Source organism: Ranitomeya variabilis, chromosome 2 (genome assembly GCF_051348905.1).
Source record: "Ranitomeya variabilis isolate aRanVar5 chromosome 2, aRanVar5.hap1, whole genome shotgun sequence".
Lineage (NCBI taxonomy): Eukaryota > Metazoa > Chordata > Amphibia > Anura > Dendrobatidae > Ranitomeya > Ranitomeya variabilis.
Window position 1 is genome coordinate 1,073,507,014 of NC_135233.1, and position 17,539 is coordinate 1,073,524,552.

The 17,539-nt window shown below is 44.0% G+C and overlaps 1 protein-coding gene across 2 annotated transcripts in view; it reads right to left on the reverse strand.

The window, feature by feature from the left end:
* LOC143808684 (cytochrome P450 2C8-like) overlaps positions 1-17,128 on the reverse strand; it is a 189,763-nt gene extending 172,635 nt beyond the window's left edge. Inside the window, exons 1-2 of one of the 2 annotated variants that reach the window (XM_077291594.1) lie at positions 17,073-17,127; positions 16,656-16,852 (exon numbers count right to left, since the gene is read on the reverse strand). In XM_077291594.1, the coding sequence (XP_077147709.1) occupies positions 16,656-16,835 (180 nt within the window). In that variant the 5' untranslated portion in view covers positions 16,836-16,852; positions 17,073-17,127. Of the gene's footprint in view, positions 1-16,655; positions 16,853-17,072 lie in introns of both variants that reach the window. The other variant, XM_077291593.1, reaches the window with a different exon arrangement.
* Between the last annotated feature and the right edge of the window lie 411 nt (positions 17,129-17,539).

A 17,539-nucleotide genomic window follows, 5' to 3' on the forward strand; every position in this document is an offset into this window, starting at 1 on the left:
CCCCTGCTCCTCCTCCTGCTCCTCCTCCTCCTGCTGACCCTGGGCTCTAACACCGCCAGTTGGTGCCCGGTACTGCTAGCTGCACAGAGGAAAACACCAGCCAAAGTGTCAGTGGGGTTCAGCAACGCCAGCTGTTCCCCTGCTGTGCAGCCGGCAACGTGTCCTGCAACAGCCACGCAGGCACAACAGACCCAAAGCTGCCGCCAGTGCAGGCTTCGGCCTACACTCTGCTCCCTCTCCTCCTGCTGACCCTGGGCTCTAACACCGCCAGTTTGGGCCCGGTACTGCTAGCTGCACAGAGAAAAACACCAGCCAATGTGTCAGTGGGGTTCAGCACCGCCAGCTGTTCCCCTGCTGTGTAGCCGGCATCGTGTCCTGCAAAAGCCACGCAGACACAAGAAGTGAAATTGAAGGGATCCTGTCGCCCCACCCCCAGGTGTTTGTGTGTTTTCCAGCCACCTCGTACAGCAGTAATGCTGCATGTGTGCAAGGTGGCTCATAAACGTATTCTCCTCGCACATGTGGAACAAAAAACACGTCTAAAATGTGTCCTCTGTGTCACCATTTAACCATCCCGGAGATGTGACTTTCCTTTGTAATGACACGCTGCAACCCCCTTGGTAGCGCTGCCCGTCTTCTGGCATCATTGTTTGGCTGCCTGCGCCTCTGCGGCCGCCCTGACCCACACAACGCCCCTCGGTGTCTTATTTATTTGGACTGCGAGGGTGTGATTGATGGGCATGAGCAGTGCATATCTTCGCCTGTTGTCACTCATCTCCTTCCGCCTTCTTCAGACTGTGCGGCTTCATGGCCGTGGCATGCGATAAGGGATCAGCTGACGCCGCACAGTCTGAAGCGGGTGTAAGGACCCGAGTGCGAGAGGCGAACATATGTACTGCGCCAGGCCATGAATCCCAGACCCGCAGTGTTTTAACAATGTTAAGACACTGCGGGGCTGGGATTCATGGTCATGGCGAACCGCAACGGCCGACATTAAATGATGTCAGAAGATGGGCAGCGCTAACAGCGCTAGGCCAAGGGATAACATGACAGCGCAGACTCCTGTACAGCAAATAACAACGCTCAGGAGGCTGCACCCAGCACCAAGGTGGGATTCTTGACATCTGTGCTGCGTCTCATTACGAAGGGAACTCGCGCCTCCAACACAGTTTGACTGTATAAAGGGCTAAATGTTATACGTGTTTAATTCGGCGTGTGCAAGGAGAAAAATTAAAAGAGCAACCTTTGACTTGTGCGGCACTACTGCTGCATAAGCTGTGGCTCTTCTAGTTTGTAACCCCTGAGGGGGGGTTAAAGGTTACCTTTGAAATCGGTTCAATTAGGCTTCGGCCTACACTCTGCTCCACCGGCAGAGCCCGGGCTCCAACAACGCTAGTTGCTGTCCGGAAGTGCTGGCTGCACAGAGCCAAACACCTCGTCAATGTGTCAGTGGGGTTCAGCACCGCCAGCTGTTCCCCTGCTGTGTAGCCGGCAACGTGTCCTGCGACCGCCACGCAGGCACAACAGACCCAAAGCTGCCGCCAGTGCAGGCTTCGGCCTACACTCCCCTCCCCCTGCTACTCCTTCTGCTGACCCTGGGCTCTAACACCGCCAGTTGGGGCTCTAGGAAGACAAGCTTGAATAGGTCCCCATCCTGGTTCCAGTACCGTCAGCTGGTTCCGGGCAGAGCCTTTGGCTTAGGTGCCTCCCTCTGGGTATCCGAGTTCCACCAACATCAGGTGGTCCTTGGTAGTGCTTTCAGGCATGGGTACCTCCTGCTTAGTAACCGGGTTCCAGTAACGTCAGCTGGTCCTCGGTAGTTCAATTGGCTCTTGGACCTTCGGCTACCCATCCGGGTTCCAGTACTGTCAGCTGGTTCTCGGCAGTGTCTTTTGCTCTTGTACCTTCTGCTCCCCATCCTGGTTCCAGTACCGTCAGCTGGTTCTGGGCAGAGCCTTTGGCTTAGGTGCCTCCCTCTGGGTATCCGAGTTCCACCAACGTCAGGTGGTCCTTGGTAGTGCTTTCAGGCACGGGTACCTCCTGCTTAGTAACCGGGTTCCAGTAACATCAGCTGGTCCTCGGTAGTTCCATTGGCTCTTGGACCTTCGGCTACCCATCCGGATTCCAGTACCGTCAGCTGGTTCTCGGCAGTGTCTTTTGCTCTTTTACCTTCTGCTCCCCATCCTGGTTCCAGTACCGTCAGCTGGTTCCGGGCAGAGCCTTTGGCTTAGGTGCCTCCCTCTGGGTATCCGAGTTCCACCAACGTCAGGTGGTCCTTGGTAGTGCTTTCAGGCATGGGTACCTCCTGCTTAGTAACCGGGTTCCAGTAACGTCAGCTGGTCCACGGTAGTTCCATTGGCTCTTGGACCTTCGGGTAGCCATCCGAGTTCCAGATCCATCAGCTGTTTCTCGGCATTTTCTCAGCCTTCTTGTACCTTCTGCTACATTTCCAAGTTCAAGACCCTAAAGACGATGACCCGGAAGACCACCCCTAAGATGATGACGACACCAGAGACGACAACCACCGAGATGACGATGACCCTGGAGACGATGACCCTGAAGACGACCCCGATGATGACGACCCCGATGACGACGACCCCGGAGACGACGACCCTGGAGACGACGACAACATGGGAGACCGAGAAGCAGAAGAACAAGAGGCTGCAGAACAAAGAGCAGAAGAACATTAAGCATAACACTAAATATCAGAGCAAAAGATATTATCTAAATTATAAGCAGAAGAAGACTAAGCAGTGTATGGGGGTGAGTCCGTTCCTCCTCGTGGTGCCCCTGGATAAAGCCTGATGCTGCAGGCCAAACTGAACGCGGACAAATGTACCTCTTTTGTGACAGGCAGAACGGAAGGTGTAATCTTCAAACTTTTATAGATAACAACTACGGGAATGCCTGTCACAAATAATAATATGACGAAGAAGTTGAATATGAAGAAGATAATAGTTAAATAAAAAGAATATGAACAATGTAAAAAAAAAAAAATTAGAGGTAGAAGAAGATGAATAAGGTGAAGATAGTTGATGTCAAAGAAGCTGATGATGAGGATAATGAAGAAGAAAGTGTGGGAGAAGTAAAAAAGAAGGTGAAGGACGTGGAAGTAGTGAAACATCAATATCTGACAAAATAAAAAAAAAAAAATAGTCAAAATCTTTCTAACGCCGACCGTCATAAAAAAAAACAAAAAAACCTGCTATTCTATTTGTTTGGGCTAAACCTCTGTGATTTTAATGTCTCCGCCACCTCCCCCAATACATCCTACATTATTCTTAGTTGTTTTCCTTCATGTAGAATGAACCAACAAGGAAAGAAAGGGTTTATTTTAATTCCGATATTTTCGTCCCATTGACTTGCATTGGGATCGGGTATCGGTATCGGATTAGATCCGATACTTTGACGGTATCGGCCGATACTTTCCGATACCGATACTTTCCGATATCGGAAGGTATCGCTCAACACTAACCATGGACCCTCTCCTGGCTATTAATATCTGCCCTCAGTCACTGGCTTTACCATTCTGGCGGAGAAAATTGCGCGGGAGCCCACGCCAATTTTTTCCACCATTTAACCCTTTATTTCAGCAGCTACAGCGCTGAAATTTTGCACATACACACTACTAACATTAGTAGTGTGGAATATGCAAAAAAAAAGGGGATATGAGATGGTTTACTGTATGAAAACCATGTCTCATATCCTGTCGGGTTTGTGCAGGAGAAATGAAAAGCCGGCAATTGAATTACCGACTTTTCACTAACACCGGTGCGTATTTCTCGCAAGTCACACTGCTGGTCCATGTGGAATACAATAAATAACACAACCTCAAGGGCAACATATCAGTGCCACGCATGTCATTAAACAAGAATATGACAAGAGCCACACGGAAGAACCCGCTCAATAGGAACTGTTATAACTCCGGAGGAAGAAAGAGCAAACAGGTATAGAAAAAGAAAACACTTTATTATTATATGAATAAACATACAAAATTCAAAAAGGTGCATAAAAAATGGCAGGGGAAGGCCCAAAGGGGAACCACAGGACTCCAAAACAAAATGACCCGACATTAAGACACACAGCACAGGTTCAATTCACAACCTGGCATAAAGTGCATAGTGCATGGTATAATGATAGTACCGTGTCTAGATAGCATAACCACTAGTTACCCCATAAATGACCGCATAGTGCTGCAAGAGTATAATAGCGGGTAACCCCTAAGGGTAGAATGCTTACCGGGCATTAAGTTTGCAGGAGTCCAGGGCCGGGTGTGCGTCTCCCGACGCGCGTTTCGCGGGTAACAGACCCCGCTTTCTCAAGGGAAAAGCTTTCGGGTCATTTTGTTTTGGAGTCCTGTGGTTCCCCTTTGGGCCTTCCCCTGCCATTTTTTATGCACCTTTTTGAATTTTGTATGTTTATTCATATAATAATAAAGTGTTTTCTTTTTCTATACCTGTTTGCTCTTTCTTCCTCCGGAGTTATAATAAATCCATGTGGAATACGTATTTTTCTCGCCCCCATAGACTTTCATTGGCGATTTTTTTTGCGCAATACGCTGACAAACGCAGCATGCTGCGATTTTGTACGGCCGTAGAAAGCCGTATAATACTGAACCGTAATATACGGCTGATAGGAGCAGCCCCATTGAGAATAATTGTGCCGTATGTTATGCGAGTTTTACGGACGTAGTTTCTGCGCTCTTACGTCCGTAAAACTCGCATGTGTGACCCCGGCCTTAGAATTAAATCCGGAATGCACTGTGTATGCAAGCGAGGGCCTGTATTGTGGTCAGTCTGTCCGACCTGAAACCCATGTCAGGAATATGTAGAAGCCTCATTTTACGAGGAAGCAGCCTTCTCAAGGGAAAGAGACAGGAGTGCCATTGACCAATCTGCACTAAACCAAGTACTTCTTGTGGAAACCTCAAAACCAGGCAGAATGTATCTTTTGCAATGGTTTTGAGCAACAATAGCGTAATTAATGGATATGTCCCAGAGAGGGATGAGGTCTGTGGAGTGTATTACTCAGGTGACAGGCCGTGCTGCAGAGCTCAGGTAAAGGCCTTAGTGTGGCAATGACCATATTCCAATATGTGCAAGGCTGTGGCTTGAATAAGTCCATGGAGCGTATTAACCCAGTCTCTTAGATGTGCTTAAAATATACAGAAACTGGCCAATACTCCACCACCATTTTTTTGTAAGGACCGAAAGTTAGAAACTGTAAGGTAAGTAACAGTTTAATAAAGAAATACAAGTTCCATTTAGGAGTCTGGAAAAGTCAGCAATGGTCTTTGTCCAACACCGGACAATGTTCAGTGGGTACGGAAAGTTTTCAGACACCTTTACATTTTTCACTCTTTGTTTCATTGCAGCCATTTGGTAATTTTTAAAAAGTTCATTTTTTCTCATTAATGTACACTCTGCACCCCATCTTGACTGCAAAAAACAGAAATGTAGAAATTTTTGCAAATTAGAAAACCTGAAATATCACATGGTCATAAGAATTCAGACCCTTTCCTCAGACACACTTATTTAAGTCACATGCTGTCCATTTCCTTGTGAGCCTCCTTGAGATGGTTCTACTCCTTTACTGGAGTCCAGCTGTATTAAATTAAACTGATAAGACTTGATTTGGAAAGGCACACACCTGTCTACATCACAGCTCACAGTGCATTTCAGATCAAATTAGGATCATGAGGTCAAAGGAAATGGCCAAGGAGCTCAGAGACAGAATTGTGGCACACATCTGGACAAGGTTATAAAATAATTTCTACAGTACTCAAGGTTCCTAAGAGCACAGTGGCCCCCATAATCCATAGATGGAAGAAGTTTGGGACCACCAGAAGTCTTGATAGACCTGGCCTTCCAGCCAAACTGAGCAATCGAGGGAGAAGAGCCTTGGTGAGAGAGGCAAAGAAGAACCCCAAGATCACTGTGGTTGAGCTCCAACGCTGCAATAGGGATATGGGAGAAAGTTCCGCAAAGTCAACTATCACTGCAGCCCTCCACCAGTCGGTGCAGTGGCCTGAAGGAAGCCACTCTTCAGTGCAAGACATATGAAAGCCCACATAGTCTTGGCTAAAAAAAACACATTAAGGACTCCCAGGCTATGAGAAATATGATTCTCTGGTTTGATGAGAAGAAGATAGAACATTTTGGTGATAAATCTAAGCGGAATGTGTGGAGAAAACCAGGCACTGCTCATCACCTGCCCAATATAATCCCAACAATGAAACATGGTGGTGGTAGCATCATGCTATAGTGGTGTTTTTCAGCTGCAGGAACATGACGACTGGTTGCAATTGAAGGAAATATGAATGTGGCCAAGTATAGAGGTATCCTGGATGAAAACCTCTTACAGAGTGTTATCGAACTCAGACTTGGTCAAAAGTTCACCTTGCAACACGACTATGACCCTAAGCACACAGCTACAATAAAAGAGTGGCTTCAGAACAATTCTGTGTCCATTCTGGACTGGCCCAGCCAGAGCCCTGGCCTAAACCCAGTTGAGCATCTCTGGAGAGACCTGAAAATGGCTGTCCACCAAAGTTCACCATCCAACCTGACGGAACTGGATAGGATCTGCAAGGAAGAATGGCAGAGGATACCAAAATCCAGGTGTGAAAACTTGTTGCATCATTTCCAAGAAAACTCATGGCTGCACTAGCTCAAAAGATGCTTCTACTCAATACTGAGCAAAGGGTCTGAAGACTTATGACAATGTGATATTTCATTCTTTCTATTTTTAAAAAATTAGCAAAAATTTCTACATTTCTGTGTTTTTCAGTCAAGATGGGGTGCAGAGTGTGCATTAATTAAAAAAAAGAACTTTTTGGAAATTTCCAAATGGCTTCAATGAAACAAAGAGAGAAAAATTGAAAGGGGCCTGCATACTTTCCGTACCCACTGTAAATTGCAAACAAATATATATAGATGCTCTGTCTAACTAACAATTTAGAACAGATAAAGAGATAACAAAAGCACTGTGACAAAATTGTCATAACCTGCTATAACCACTTAAGAGAGATAAACCATAAAAAAGGTCCAGTGCAATAAAGCTTAGAAACATATATAGAAAAATGCACATAGAGAACCAAAGAAGTAATAAATTAATGTTTATTGCAAAATATTAAAACAGTGTTAAAAATGTACTAGAATCCAGAGAAGACAAAAGGGGTTAACAGACAATTAAGCACCAAAAGAGTGAAACCACAGGTCTGAAGTAATACCATGAATCCAAGACCCCTCAGTAACTAATAGACATTTCACATTGTATTAATTAACTCTTGAAAACAAGCATAATAAGACCAAAGTCAATATTGTATAGAAGAGGGAGCCAGAGAAATCAAGAAGAGTAGTAAGTTATCCTCAGACCTGCGGTTCCACAGCCCCTACGCTCATTTCGGCTTTGTGTCTTCTTCTGAGGAAGTCAACTAACAATTTGTGAACAGACATATATGCTGACAAGGAACAACTGAACACTGCACTAGGACAACTAACTAGACATGGTTGCTGTCTTTTGTGTCTGTGCAATTGGAGGTGGCTGACAGGAGGCCTCAGTACCTCCTTCCTGGACAGCAGAGTGGGAATGACCAAACACAGGGGAAGGGCCAGTGGTTTCACCGTCAGACACATATTTTGCACCCAGGCGTTCCATCCATCTACTGGGGTGCTGCGTATATGAACAGTAAAGGGTGTATGCTAACAAAAGTATTATGTCGAATTTCCCCTTATAAAGGGATGTGTGGGTACGAATTTTGAACTAGCAGCATATTTATAAAGCATGTTTCATTACTCATATTATTATTCTGTGCAAGGCTTAAACCTGAAGAATTGTGTGGAGCATATTAATCCATTTATTTTCCAAAATATTGTGCAGACTGCAGACCCTAAAAACAACATTAGGCTACCAGATAAATGCTTAAAGAGACCATGAGAAGAGCAACACAATAAAAAAAAATTATAATAATAGAATATATAGAGATTGAGATTAGAAATTTGACCGTTGCACAATGTACAAAGGTTTCCAAAAATTACTCCAAGGGGGGTGAATTATACACGCTGAAAGAGACCATGATGGGAATCTCACAATACATTTTGCAGTTATTACAAAGGGAGAGATCGTGAGTAGTGTTGAGCATTCCGATACTGCAAGTATCGGGTATCGGCCGATACTTGCTGTATCGGAATTCCGATACCGAGATCCGATATTTTTGTGATATCGGGTATCGGTATCGAAACAACATTAATGTAAAAATGTGTAAAAGAGAGAATTAAAATAAAAAATATTGCTATACTCACCTCTCCGACGCAGCCTGCACCTTACCGAGGGAAGCGGCAGCGTTCTTTGTTTAAAATTCGCGCTTTTCTTTCCTTTACGTGAGTCCCGGCTTGTGATTGGTTGCGTGCCGCCCATGTGACCGGGACGCAACCAATCACAGCAAGCCGTGACGTAATTTCAGGTCCTTCAGGATTTTAAAATTACGTTCCGGCGTTGTGATTGGTTGCGTCGCAGTCACATGGGCGACGCAACCAATCACAGCAAGCCGTGACGTAATTTCAGGTCCTTAAGGATTTTAAAATTACGTCCCGGCTTTGTGATTGGTTGCGTCGCAGTCACATGGGAGACGCAACCAATCACAAGCCGTGACGTCATGGGAGGCTGGACACGCGCGCATTTTAAAATGGGCGCGTGTCCAGCCTCCCGTGACGTCCCGGCTTGTGATTGGTTGCGCCGCGATCAACCAATCACAAGCCGGGAGGCTGGACACGCGCGCATTTTAAAATTTTAAAATGCGCGCGTGTCCAGCCTCCCGGCTTGTGATTGGTTGACCGCGGCGCAACCAATCACAAGCCGGGACGTCACGGGAGGCTGGACACGCGCCCATTTTAAAATTTTAAAATGCGCGCGTGTCCAGCCTCCCGGCTTGTGATTGGTTGACCGCGGCGCACAAAATGAGTGAGGATGAACTAAACCAAACAAGGGGAAACTGCCAATGTTGTCAAAACATCAATTATTGCATAATAAGTTTGGTCGAATTTGCAGGATGTGTCTCACATTCCCATGTATCACCTCTCAGCTGATGTATTATACAAGCCTCCCGGCTTGTGATTGGTTGACCGCGGCGCAACCAATCACAAGCCGGGACGTCACGGGAGGCTGGACACGAGCCCATTTTAAAAAGCGCGCGTGTCCAGCCTCCCGTGACGTCACGGCTTGTGATTGGTTAATGGCGGCCATGTTGCCGGGACGCGGACCAATCACAGCAAGCCGTGACGTAATTTCGTCACGGCTTGCTGTGATTGGTCCGCGTCCCGGCAACATGGCCGCCCTGACCAATCACAAGCCGGGACTTCACGTAACCAAGTAAAAGCGCGAATTTTAAACAAACAACGCTGCCGGTTCCCTCGCTGAGGTCCAGGCTGCGTCGGACAGGTGAGTATAGCGATATTTTTTATTTTAATTATTTCTTTTACACATTTATATGGATCCCAGGGCCTGAAGGAGAGTTTCCTCTCCTTCAGACCCTGGGAACCATCAGGAATACCGTCCGATACTTGAGTCCCATTGACTTGTATTGGTATCGGGTATCGGTATCGGATTGGATCCGATACTTTGCCGGTATCGGCCGATACTTTCCGATACCGATACTTTCAAGTATCGGACGGTATCGCTCAACACTAATCGTGAGTACTAGTTTCACCACTGCACAATGTGCAAAGTTTGCCAAAGATTACCCAAGGTGTCTGTATCAGACCAGCTTAAAGTCACCATGATGTGGACATCACAATTGAAGTTGAGCAAATATTTCAATATTTGGTTTGGCTCACGATTGCCGAATTTGCAATATTCAATGATTTAATCGCCAAATATAACTGAAGATGCACAGCACAAAAGCCGGTGTTTCCCACGGTGTCACACAGCATGGGAAACACCGGCGTAGCGCTTCTGATCGGTTGTAAAATCATTCCCACCGGTCAGTGAGCTGTGGTTCCCATGCTGTCAAAAGACAGCGTGAGTGAACAGCTGTGATAGGAGGTAAAAAGTTTATCTGCAGCCTGGACAAACAATAGTTAAAGAACACTGAAGAATCAGGAAGGACGCTGTTATGGTCACCTAAATAGTCCTTCACCATCTTGGTCAACTTTTCCCTCCTCGTCATAGTTACACCCACAGATAGCCCTTACTGATGGGATGGTCTAATGAAAATGGCCCAGTTAGTTGACATTTATCCTTCCCCCACTGAGTTGCACCTGGTGTTTGTGGCTCTCCCCTGTAATGCTTGTGGGCAAAAAAAGCTGGTACCTCTGCCACCAGCATTGTCTGAGGGTAATCTTTTGAGCAAATCTTCCACTATGGCCCTCTGGCATGCATGCATTGAAAATGGTACGTATGCCTCAGACATTAGGAAATCAAATTTCTCCTTCTAGCATTGGTAAGGAAAGGTGCATAGCCAGAATTTAACGGTGGACAAAATGTCTTTCACGCAGTATCAGACTCCATAGCCATCTGCTCGGCATTCAAAGCTTCATCTTTCAGATTCTGCAGCGATCGTATTAATAGACTGCAGTAGGATGGTTATGCCCATAATAGTGTCATGAGAGCGCACCATCTTGATGCAGTACTCAAAGTTTTGAAGAACCCCACATAGGTCAGTGATCCACACCCTCTCAGCAGTTGTTATGTGTGGGGGCTGAGTTTTACTATGACGGGCATTGAGAAGCTGGAATTCAATGACTGGCCTCTGCTGCTCAATAAGTCTTGCCAACATATGTAAGGTCAATTTTGTGGGCAAACTAAAGCGCTGCTGCAGCGAAAGCCTGAGATGACTTTTGGAAATGTGCACTGACACAGTGTATCTTGGGTAGTAGGTCCGACAAATCAGGGTATGGTTTTAAAAACCATTGTACAACCAAGTTCAGCATGAGGGCCATGCATGGAACGTGTACCAGCTTGTTGAGCTTTAAAGCCGCCATCAAGTTACGCCGATTATCACACACAAACAGACCTGGTTGGAGGTTCAGCAGTGATGGCCACTGATCGATCTGTTCTTTTATCTCTTTAAACAGCTCGGCTGCATTGTGAGCTTCATTACCTAAACAGATGATCTTCAACAGAGTGTGCTGCCGCTTTGCCAAGGCAGTGCCGCAGATTTCCCATCTGAGGAGAGATTGGGAGGCTAATTCCACTGGGGTTGAGGAAGAGGAGAGAAAGGAAGAAGAATGTGAGGAGACTGAAACCCTGATGGAAGTTGGGCTCGTTATTCTTGGTGTGGGTAAGATGTGTGATGTCTCAGCCTCTGACTCTGTCCCAGACTTCACCAGGTAAACCCTGTGTGCCGTTCGGGAAATGTATCATCCCTGTCCACAAGAACTTGTCCACATGTCTGTGGTTACAGTAGGTGGACCTTCCCTGTGACTGTGTTGGCCAGAGCATAGCTGATAATGTGTAACGCATGCTTATATAATGTGGGGACGGCACACAGGGAAAAATAGTGTTGGCTGGAAATGAAGTATCTTGGGGCTGTCAATGCCAAGAGGCCACGGAAAGACTCACTTGCCAGTTGGGCTAGCAATCTCGCAATGTGGGTGTTTATGGTTTTGGCCTGTGGGTGGGTGGCTGGATATTTTTGTTTTCTAGTAAATAACTGAGACAGGGATAACTGAATGCTGCACTGGGACAACAAAATGGACATGTTTGATGACTGTTATGTGTGTGCAATTGCTGATTGTGAGCAGGAGGCATGAGCGCCTTCTTCATGGTCAGCAGATTAGGAATGCCGTAACACAGAGGAATGGGCACTGGTTTCACCCTCAGACAGAGATTTGATACCCAGGCATTCCACCCACCTACTGGGGTGCTTGGCTGTCATCTGCTTTTGCATGCTGGTGTAGTTCAGGTTGTCAGTGTTCTTGCTTCTTCTTAGCTTGGGTTGGCAGATGCTGCAAATTACAGTTGTTTTATCTGAATGACTTTCAGAAAAAAACTACCATGCAGAGGAATAACGCACCCTTGGCCTGTTATCTCTCTGAGTGGGGAGCTCTGTGGAACAGTTGACCAAGTTCTACCTCTGGGCAAACCACTGCCTCTTCTTGCCTGTTTTTTTGTTACAGATCCATCACTCTCTGCACTGCTGTGCTCCTTAGGCGTGCCACCGTGCCAAGTCGGATCAGTGCCCTCATCATCGACCATGTCGTCTTCCATTTCCTCAATCTGATCCTCCTTCTGAGCTGCGATTTAGGCTGACCTGATGGCATCTGTGCTCCATGGTAATCCTTCACCTCTTCAGACATCAATTGACCTTCCCTAATGTGGCTTTCTCCTGGCAGTGGGTGCTCAAATGTTTGGGCATCACTGCACTCCACCTCCTCATGACCCTCTTTAATGATGCACGTTTAGAGATCTGACAATTACAAGGGAATGTAAAAAGTTCCTCAGAGTGGCCTGCATTGTGGTGATATATCTCGTGGGACTCTTGATGGTGGAAGGAAGAAGGACCACGTTGATTATTTAGTGGCCCAGCCTCTTGGCTGCTGAGATTGGACTGTGTGGAAGATTTTGTGGTGCTGCTTGTCAACACTCTGGAGCCTTTATGTGCCATCCAACCCACAACACCCTCGCACTTGTCTGAGTTTGTTAGTGGTGTAGCGCGCTGACCAAATTTGTGACAGGAACCTAGAATGAGATACAGTCACCTACGGATCTGTCACACGGTCTTGGCTGGCACCACCACATTCACATTCCTTAACGTTACCCTTTCTCCTCTTGAATGTGTTGTGCTTAAGAAACCAGAAAATACTGGCTTTATTTTTCACAAGCACCCTTACAAAAGTCTTATGTACAAATTTCCTGTATCTAGCAATGTGTGTTTTCTTTTTGGAGATTGCCTTGCTGCCACACTCCAAATGCGGAGCAATGAAGATTTTTTCCCTTGCTAAATTGACATGTACGATTATCTCTACCTGGATTGCACCATTTGCACAACTGCTAGATAAAGATATGATTTTTTTAAACGAATAGCAAATTATGATTTTTTTCAAACGTCTTACTGACACACTTCAACAGCAGAATAATGAAGATTATTGCCACTGCTAAGTTGTCATGTAGCATTATCTGTACCCGGATTGCACCAGTTGCACAACTCCTAGATAAAGATAAGCCATTTTTTAAACCAATAGCAAATTATGATTTTTTTCAATTGTCTTGCTGATACACTCCAAATGCAGAGTCATGAATATTAATGCCCCTGCTAAATTGTCATGTGAGATTATCTGTATCCAGATTGAGCCAGTCGAACAACTGCTAGATAAAGATACACTATTTTTTAAACCAATAGAAAATTATGATTTTTATCAATCGTCTTGCTGACACACTCCAACAGCTGAATAATGAAGATTATTGAGACTGCTAAAGTGTCACGTAAGCTTATCTGTTCCCGGATTGCGCCATTCACACAACTGCTAGATAAAGATAAGCTATTTTTTAAACCAATAGAAAACTATATTTTTTTCAATTGTTTTGCTGACACACTCCAAATGTGGAGTCATGAATATTATTGTCCCTGCTTAATTGTCACATAAGATTATATGTACATGGATTGCACCAGTCACAAAACTGCTAAACAACATTATCTAGCAATTAGTTTTTAAAATGGATGTCACTGTATGCTGCCACTGAGAAATTTAGGAATTTTTTTTGCGGTAAAAGAAAAATAATAGGCTGCTACACACGAATATTACATAGCTCCTCAAAACATGGTTTTGAATATGCTGGTACTACCATTAGTTCCCTCTACAAATAGCTCATTTTTATATTTTGGCAGTGGATAAAACCCTTGCTATTTTATCCTAATCCCACATGTTTATAATACTAACTACTATACAACACTGTGGAAAAAAACAGAGATCTGCAGCATGAACTTGCAAAGATGAGAACTCCCAGTTGCCTGCCTTTCACCCTCTCCTATTAAATCTCTCCGTACTGAAATCCCCACGTAACCAACAAGTAATCTCTTCACAATCAATCTTCAACGCTTAATAGAGCTTTTGGGAATGAATAGCATTCACTGAAACCTTCTTTCACTCTCCCTACTCTCCTTTCACTCTCCCTACATTAAAACTAAGCTTTCCCTACGCTGTTTCCAGCTGCAATGTGTGCAAGATGGCGCCGGCAGCCTTTAAATAGTCCCAATGATGCTGGAAGGCCAGCCAATCACAGTAATGCTACACAAAAGATGGCGTTGGCATTACTATGATTGGCTTGCAAGCCTGCCTAGCATGTTCATTGGCTGCAAATAAAGTGCCAAACATGCTGGTCGGGTCACTCGAATATACCGAGGTGAATTACTCACTGAATAACAAATATCGTACTATTGATTGAATAGTGCAGGTATATATTCGCTCATCACTACTCATTATGTCTAATTAAGTCAGCCATCATCTGCCAGAAAGGATGTGGGCTTGGGGTACAAGTCGGCATCAAAGGCAGAGATACGACTTTTGACATACAGTACATGTACGTCAAAGGTCTTGAAGGAGTGAAGTCACATTTCCTTTTCTTTATCTTGACTTTATTTGTGCCTAAATATTTCAATCTGGAACATGCGGCGGTTCATAAATTTTTGCACAAAATATAAAATTATTTTCTTCTCTCTCCATCTGTTTTTTCCATTTTTTTTAAAAAAGTTGCACGGTTTGCAAAATTTGGACAAAAAAATCAGACAGATATAAAATAACTACAGGAGGAGACTGGAAAATATTTCTACATAAATATGAAAATGTCAAAAAGTCAGAATTTTTGAATCAGTCAAAACCATTTGGAATCCTGAAACAATAGTAAAGAAAAAAGAAAGGAGGCTTAGCCTAAGCCAGCTCACCGACATCCACAGGTGCGCGGAACTTCGTCTTGACTTGACATGCAGTAGACACTAATGTGAAAAAAGAAGGGTGGTTCCAGCTCCTTTAAAATTCAAAGTCTTTATTTCCATATTAAAACCCCATAATGGTCTTAAAATCCTTGTACACAGTGGACGAATATGCAGCGGAGGAAAAAGAGGTGCAATCAATGCGTTTCGATCACTAAGATCTTTTTCACAGCTTGATCCTATGTCTGACCTCTGATTCTTATATGTTGTTTCATCTTACACATCTGATTTAATCATCTATCAATCTATGTCAGACTGATATGGGGTTTTAATATGGAAATAAAGACTTTGAATTTTAAAGGAGCTGGAACCACCCTTCTTTTTTCACATTGGAATCCTGAAACCTCACAAGTAAACAGTACTTGATTTGAACCAGCTAGATGTGTAAATATGTAAATATATGTAACGCTTATTAATGTGGTTGAAACACAAGATCCATCATTCCCAACAACCAGTCATCATGTCCCTGCAGCTGAAAAACACCACCATAGCATGATGCTGCCACCACCATGTTTCACTGTTGGGATTCTATTGGGCATGTGATGAGCAGTGCCTGGTTTTCTCCACACATTCCGCTTAGAATTATCACCAAAAAGGTCTATCTTCGTCCCATCAGACCAGAGAATCTCATTTCTCATAGCCTGGCAGTCCTTCATGTGTTTTTTTAGCAAACTCTATGTGGGCTTTCATATGCCTTGCACTGAGGAGAGGCTTCCGCCAGACCACTCTGCCATAAAGGCCCAACTGGTGGAGGGCTGCAGTGATAGTTGACTTTGTGGAACTTTCTCCTATCTCTTTACAGCGTCTCTGGAGCTCAGCCACAGTGATCTTGAGGTTTTTCTTTACATCTATCACCAAGCCTCTTCTCCCATGATTGCTCAGCTTGGCTGGACGGCCAGGTCTAGGAATACTTCTGTTGGTCTCAAACTTCTTCCATTTAAGGATGGAAGGAGGCCACTGTGCTATTAGGAACCTTGAGTACTGCAGAAATTCTGTTGTAACCTTGGCCAGATCTGTGCCTTGCCACAATTCAGTCTCTGAGCTCCTTGGCCAGTTCCTTTGACATCATGTTCTCATTGGTCTGACATGCACTGTGAGCTGTGAGGTCTTATAGACAGGTGTGCGCCTTTCCAAATCAAGTCCTATCAGATTAATTAAACACAGCTGAACTCCAAAGAAGGAGTAGAACCATCACAAGGAGGCTCACAAGGAAACGGACAGCATGTTATTATTATTATTATTATTATTTATTTATATAGCACCATTAATTCCATGGTGCTGTACATGAGAAAGGGACGTAAATATGAGTGTCTGAGCAAAGGGTCTTAATACTTATGACCATGTGATATTTCATCTTATCTTTTTTTCATTAAATTTGCAAAAAATTCAACATTTCTGTTTTTTTCAGTCAAGATGGGGAGAAGAGTATACATTAATGAGAAAAAAATGAACTTTTTTGAATTTACCAAATGACTGCAATGAAACAAAGAATGAAAAATTTAAAGGTGTATGAGTACTTTCCATACCCACTGCATTTATATACATATATACAGTATAATATATATTCAAACAAAAAAAAATCCAAGCAAACTGTATAAAGGAAGTCTACAATAAACAAACCCTTCTAAATATTTACTCTCTTCATCATGTGGCTTATTATATTCCCATTCCTTCCAGGCAACAGAATCATAAACATTTAGGATAAAAAAGTCAAATTACTGACTGTTACCTCATGCATTGTCAGATATGGTCTGTTCATGTCTAGAATGTGCAGATTTCCAATGATTGGTAGCGGTCGAGGTCCGGGGGGCAAATTATAAGCATTTTTTTTCCATCCAAAGAAAAACAGAACAAAAAATAGACATAAAATAATAGACAGAGCCAATGTGATGGGATCAGATGGGATCATAATGCCAGGAAGGGTTTCTGTAGATAGACAAATATAAACAAATAAATGTGCAAATATCTATAAACATTATCCTATATTTATTTATTTATGTATTGCATGTCTTTCTTTCTATCGTTCTTTCTTTCCTTCTTTCTTTCTTTCTTTCTTTACACAGAATATCTATAAATCTATCCTACTGTACTTAAAATCTTCCTGTATCTCAGTATTATTTTTCGATCCCTCAGCATTTATGCTTACATTGTTAATGAAATGTCCCCGACTGATCCTTCTCTTCTGTGTGATTTTGCAGTTCTGATTCACATTATATAACACTGAAAATGTAACGTAATATTTACAATCCACCCAGATATTCTGGCCAAGAATTTGTTTTCTTTGAGATTTGCTGTGCCATGGAGCAAAGTTTTCCCGTAATAGAGTTCATCTACAAATTAAATCTAACTGACTGGAGGACCCTACATGTCCATGAATAGCACAGACCAGTGGTGAGGATTTTCAAAATCGGTGGTGTTTAGCCAAAATAACTGCGACCAACCACTTCCGGTAACCATTAATGAGTTTCTTACAATGCTCTGCTGGAATTTTAGACCATTTTTCTTTGGCAAACTGCTCCAGGTCCCTGATATTTGAAGGGTGCCTTCTCCAAACTGCCACTTTTAGATGTCTCCACAGGTGTTCTATGGGATTCAGGTTTGGACTCATTGCTG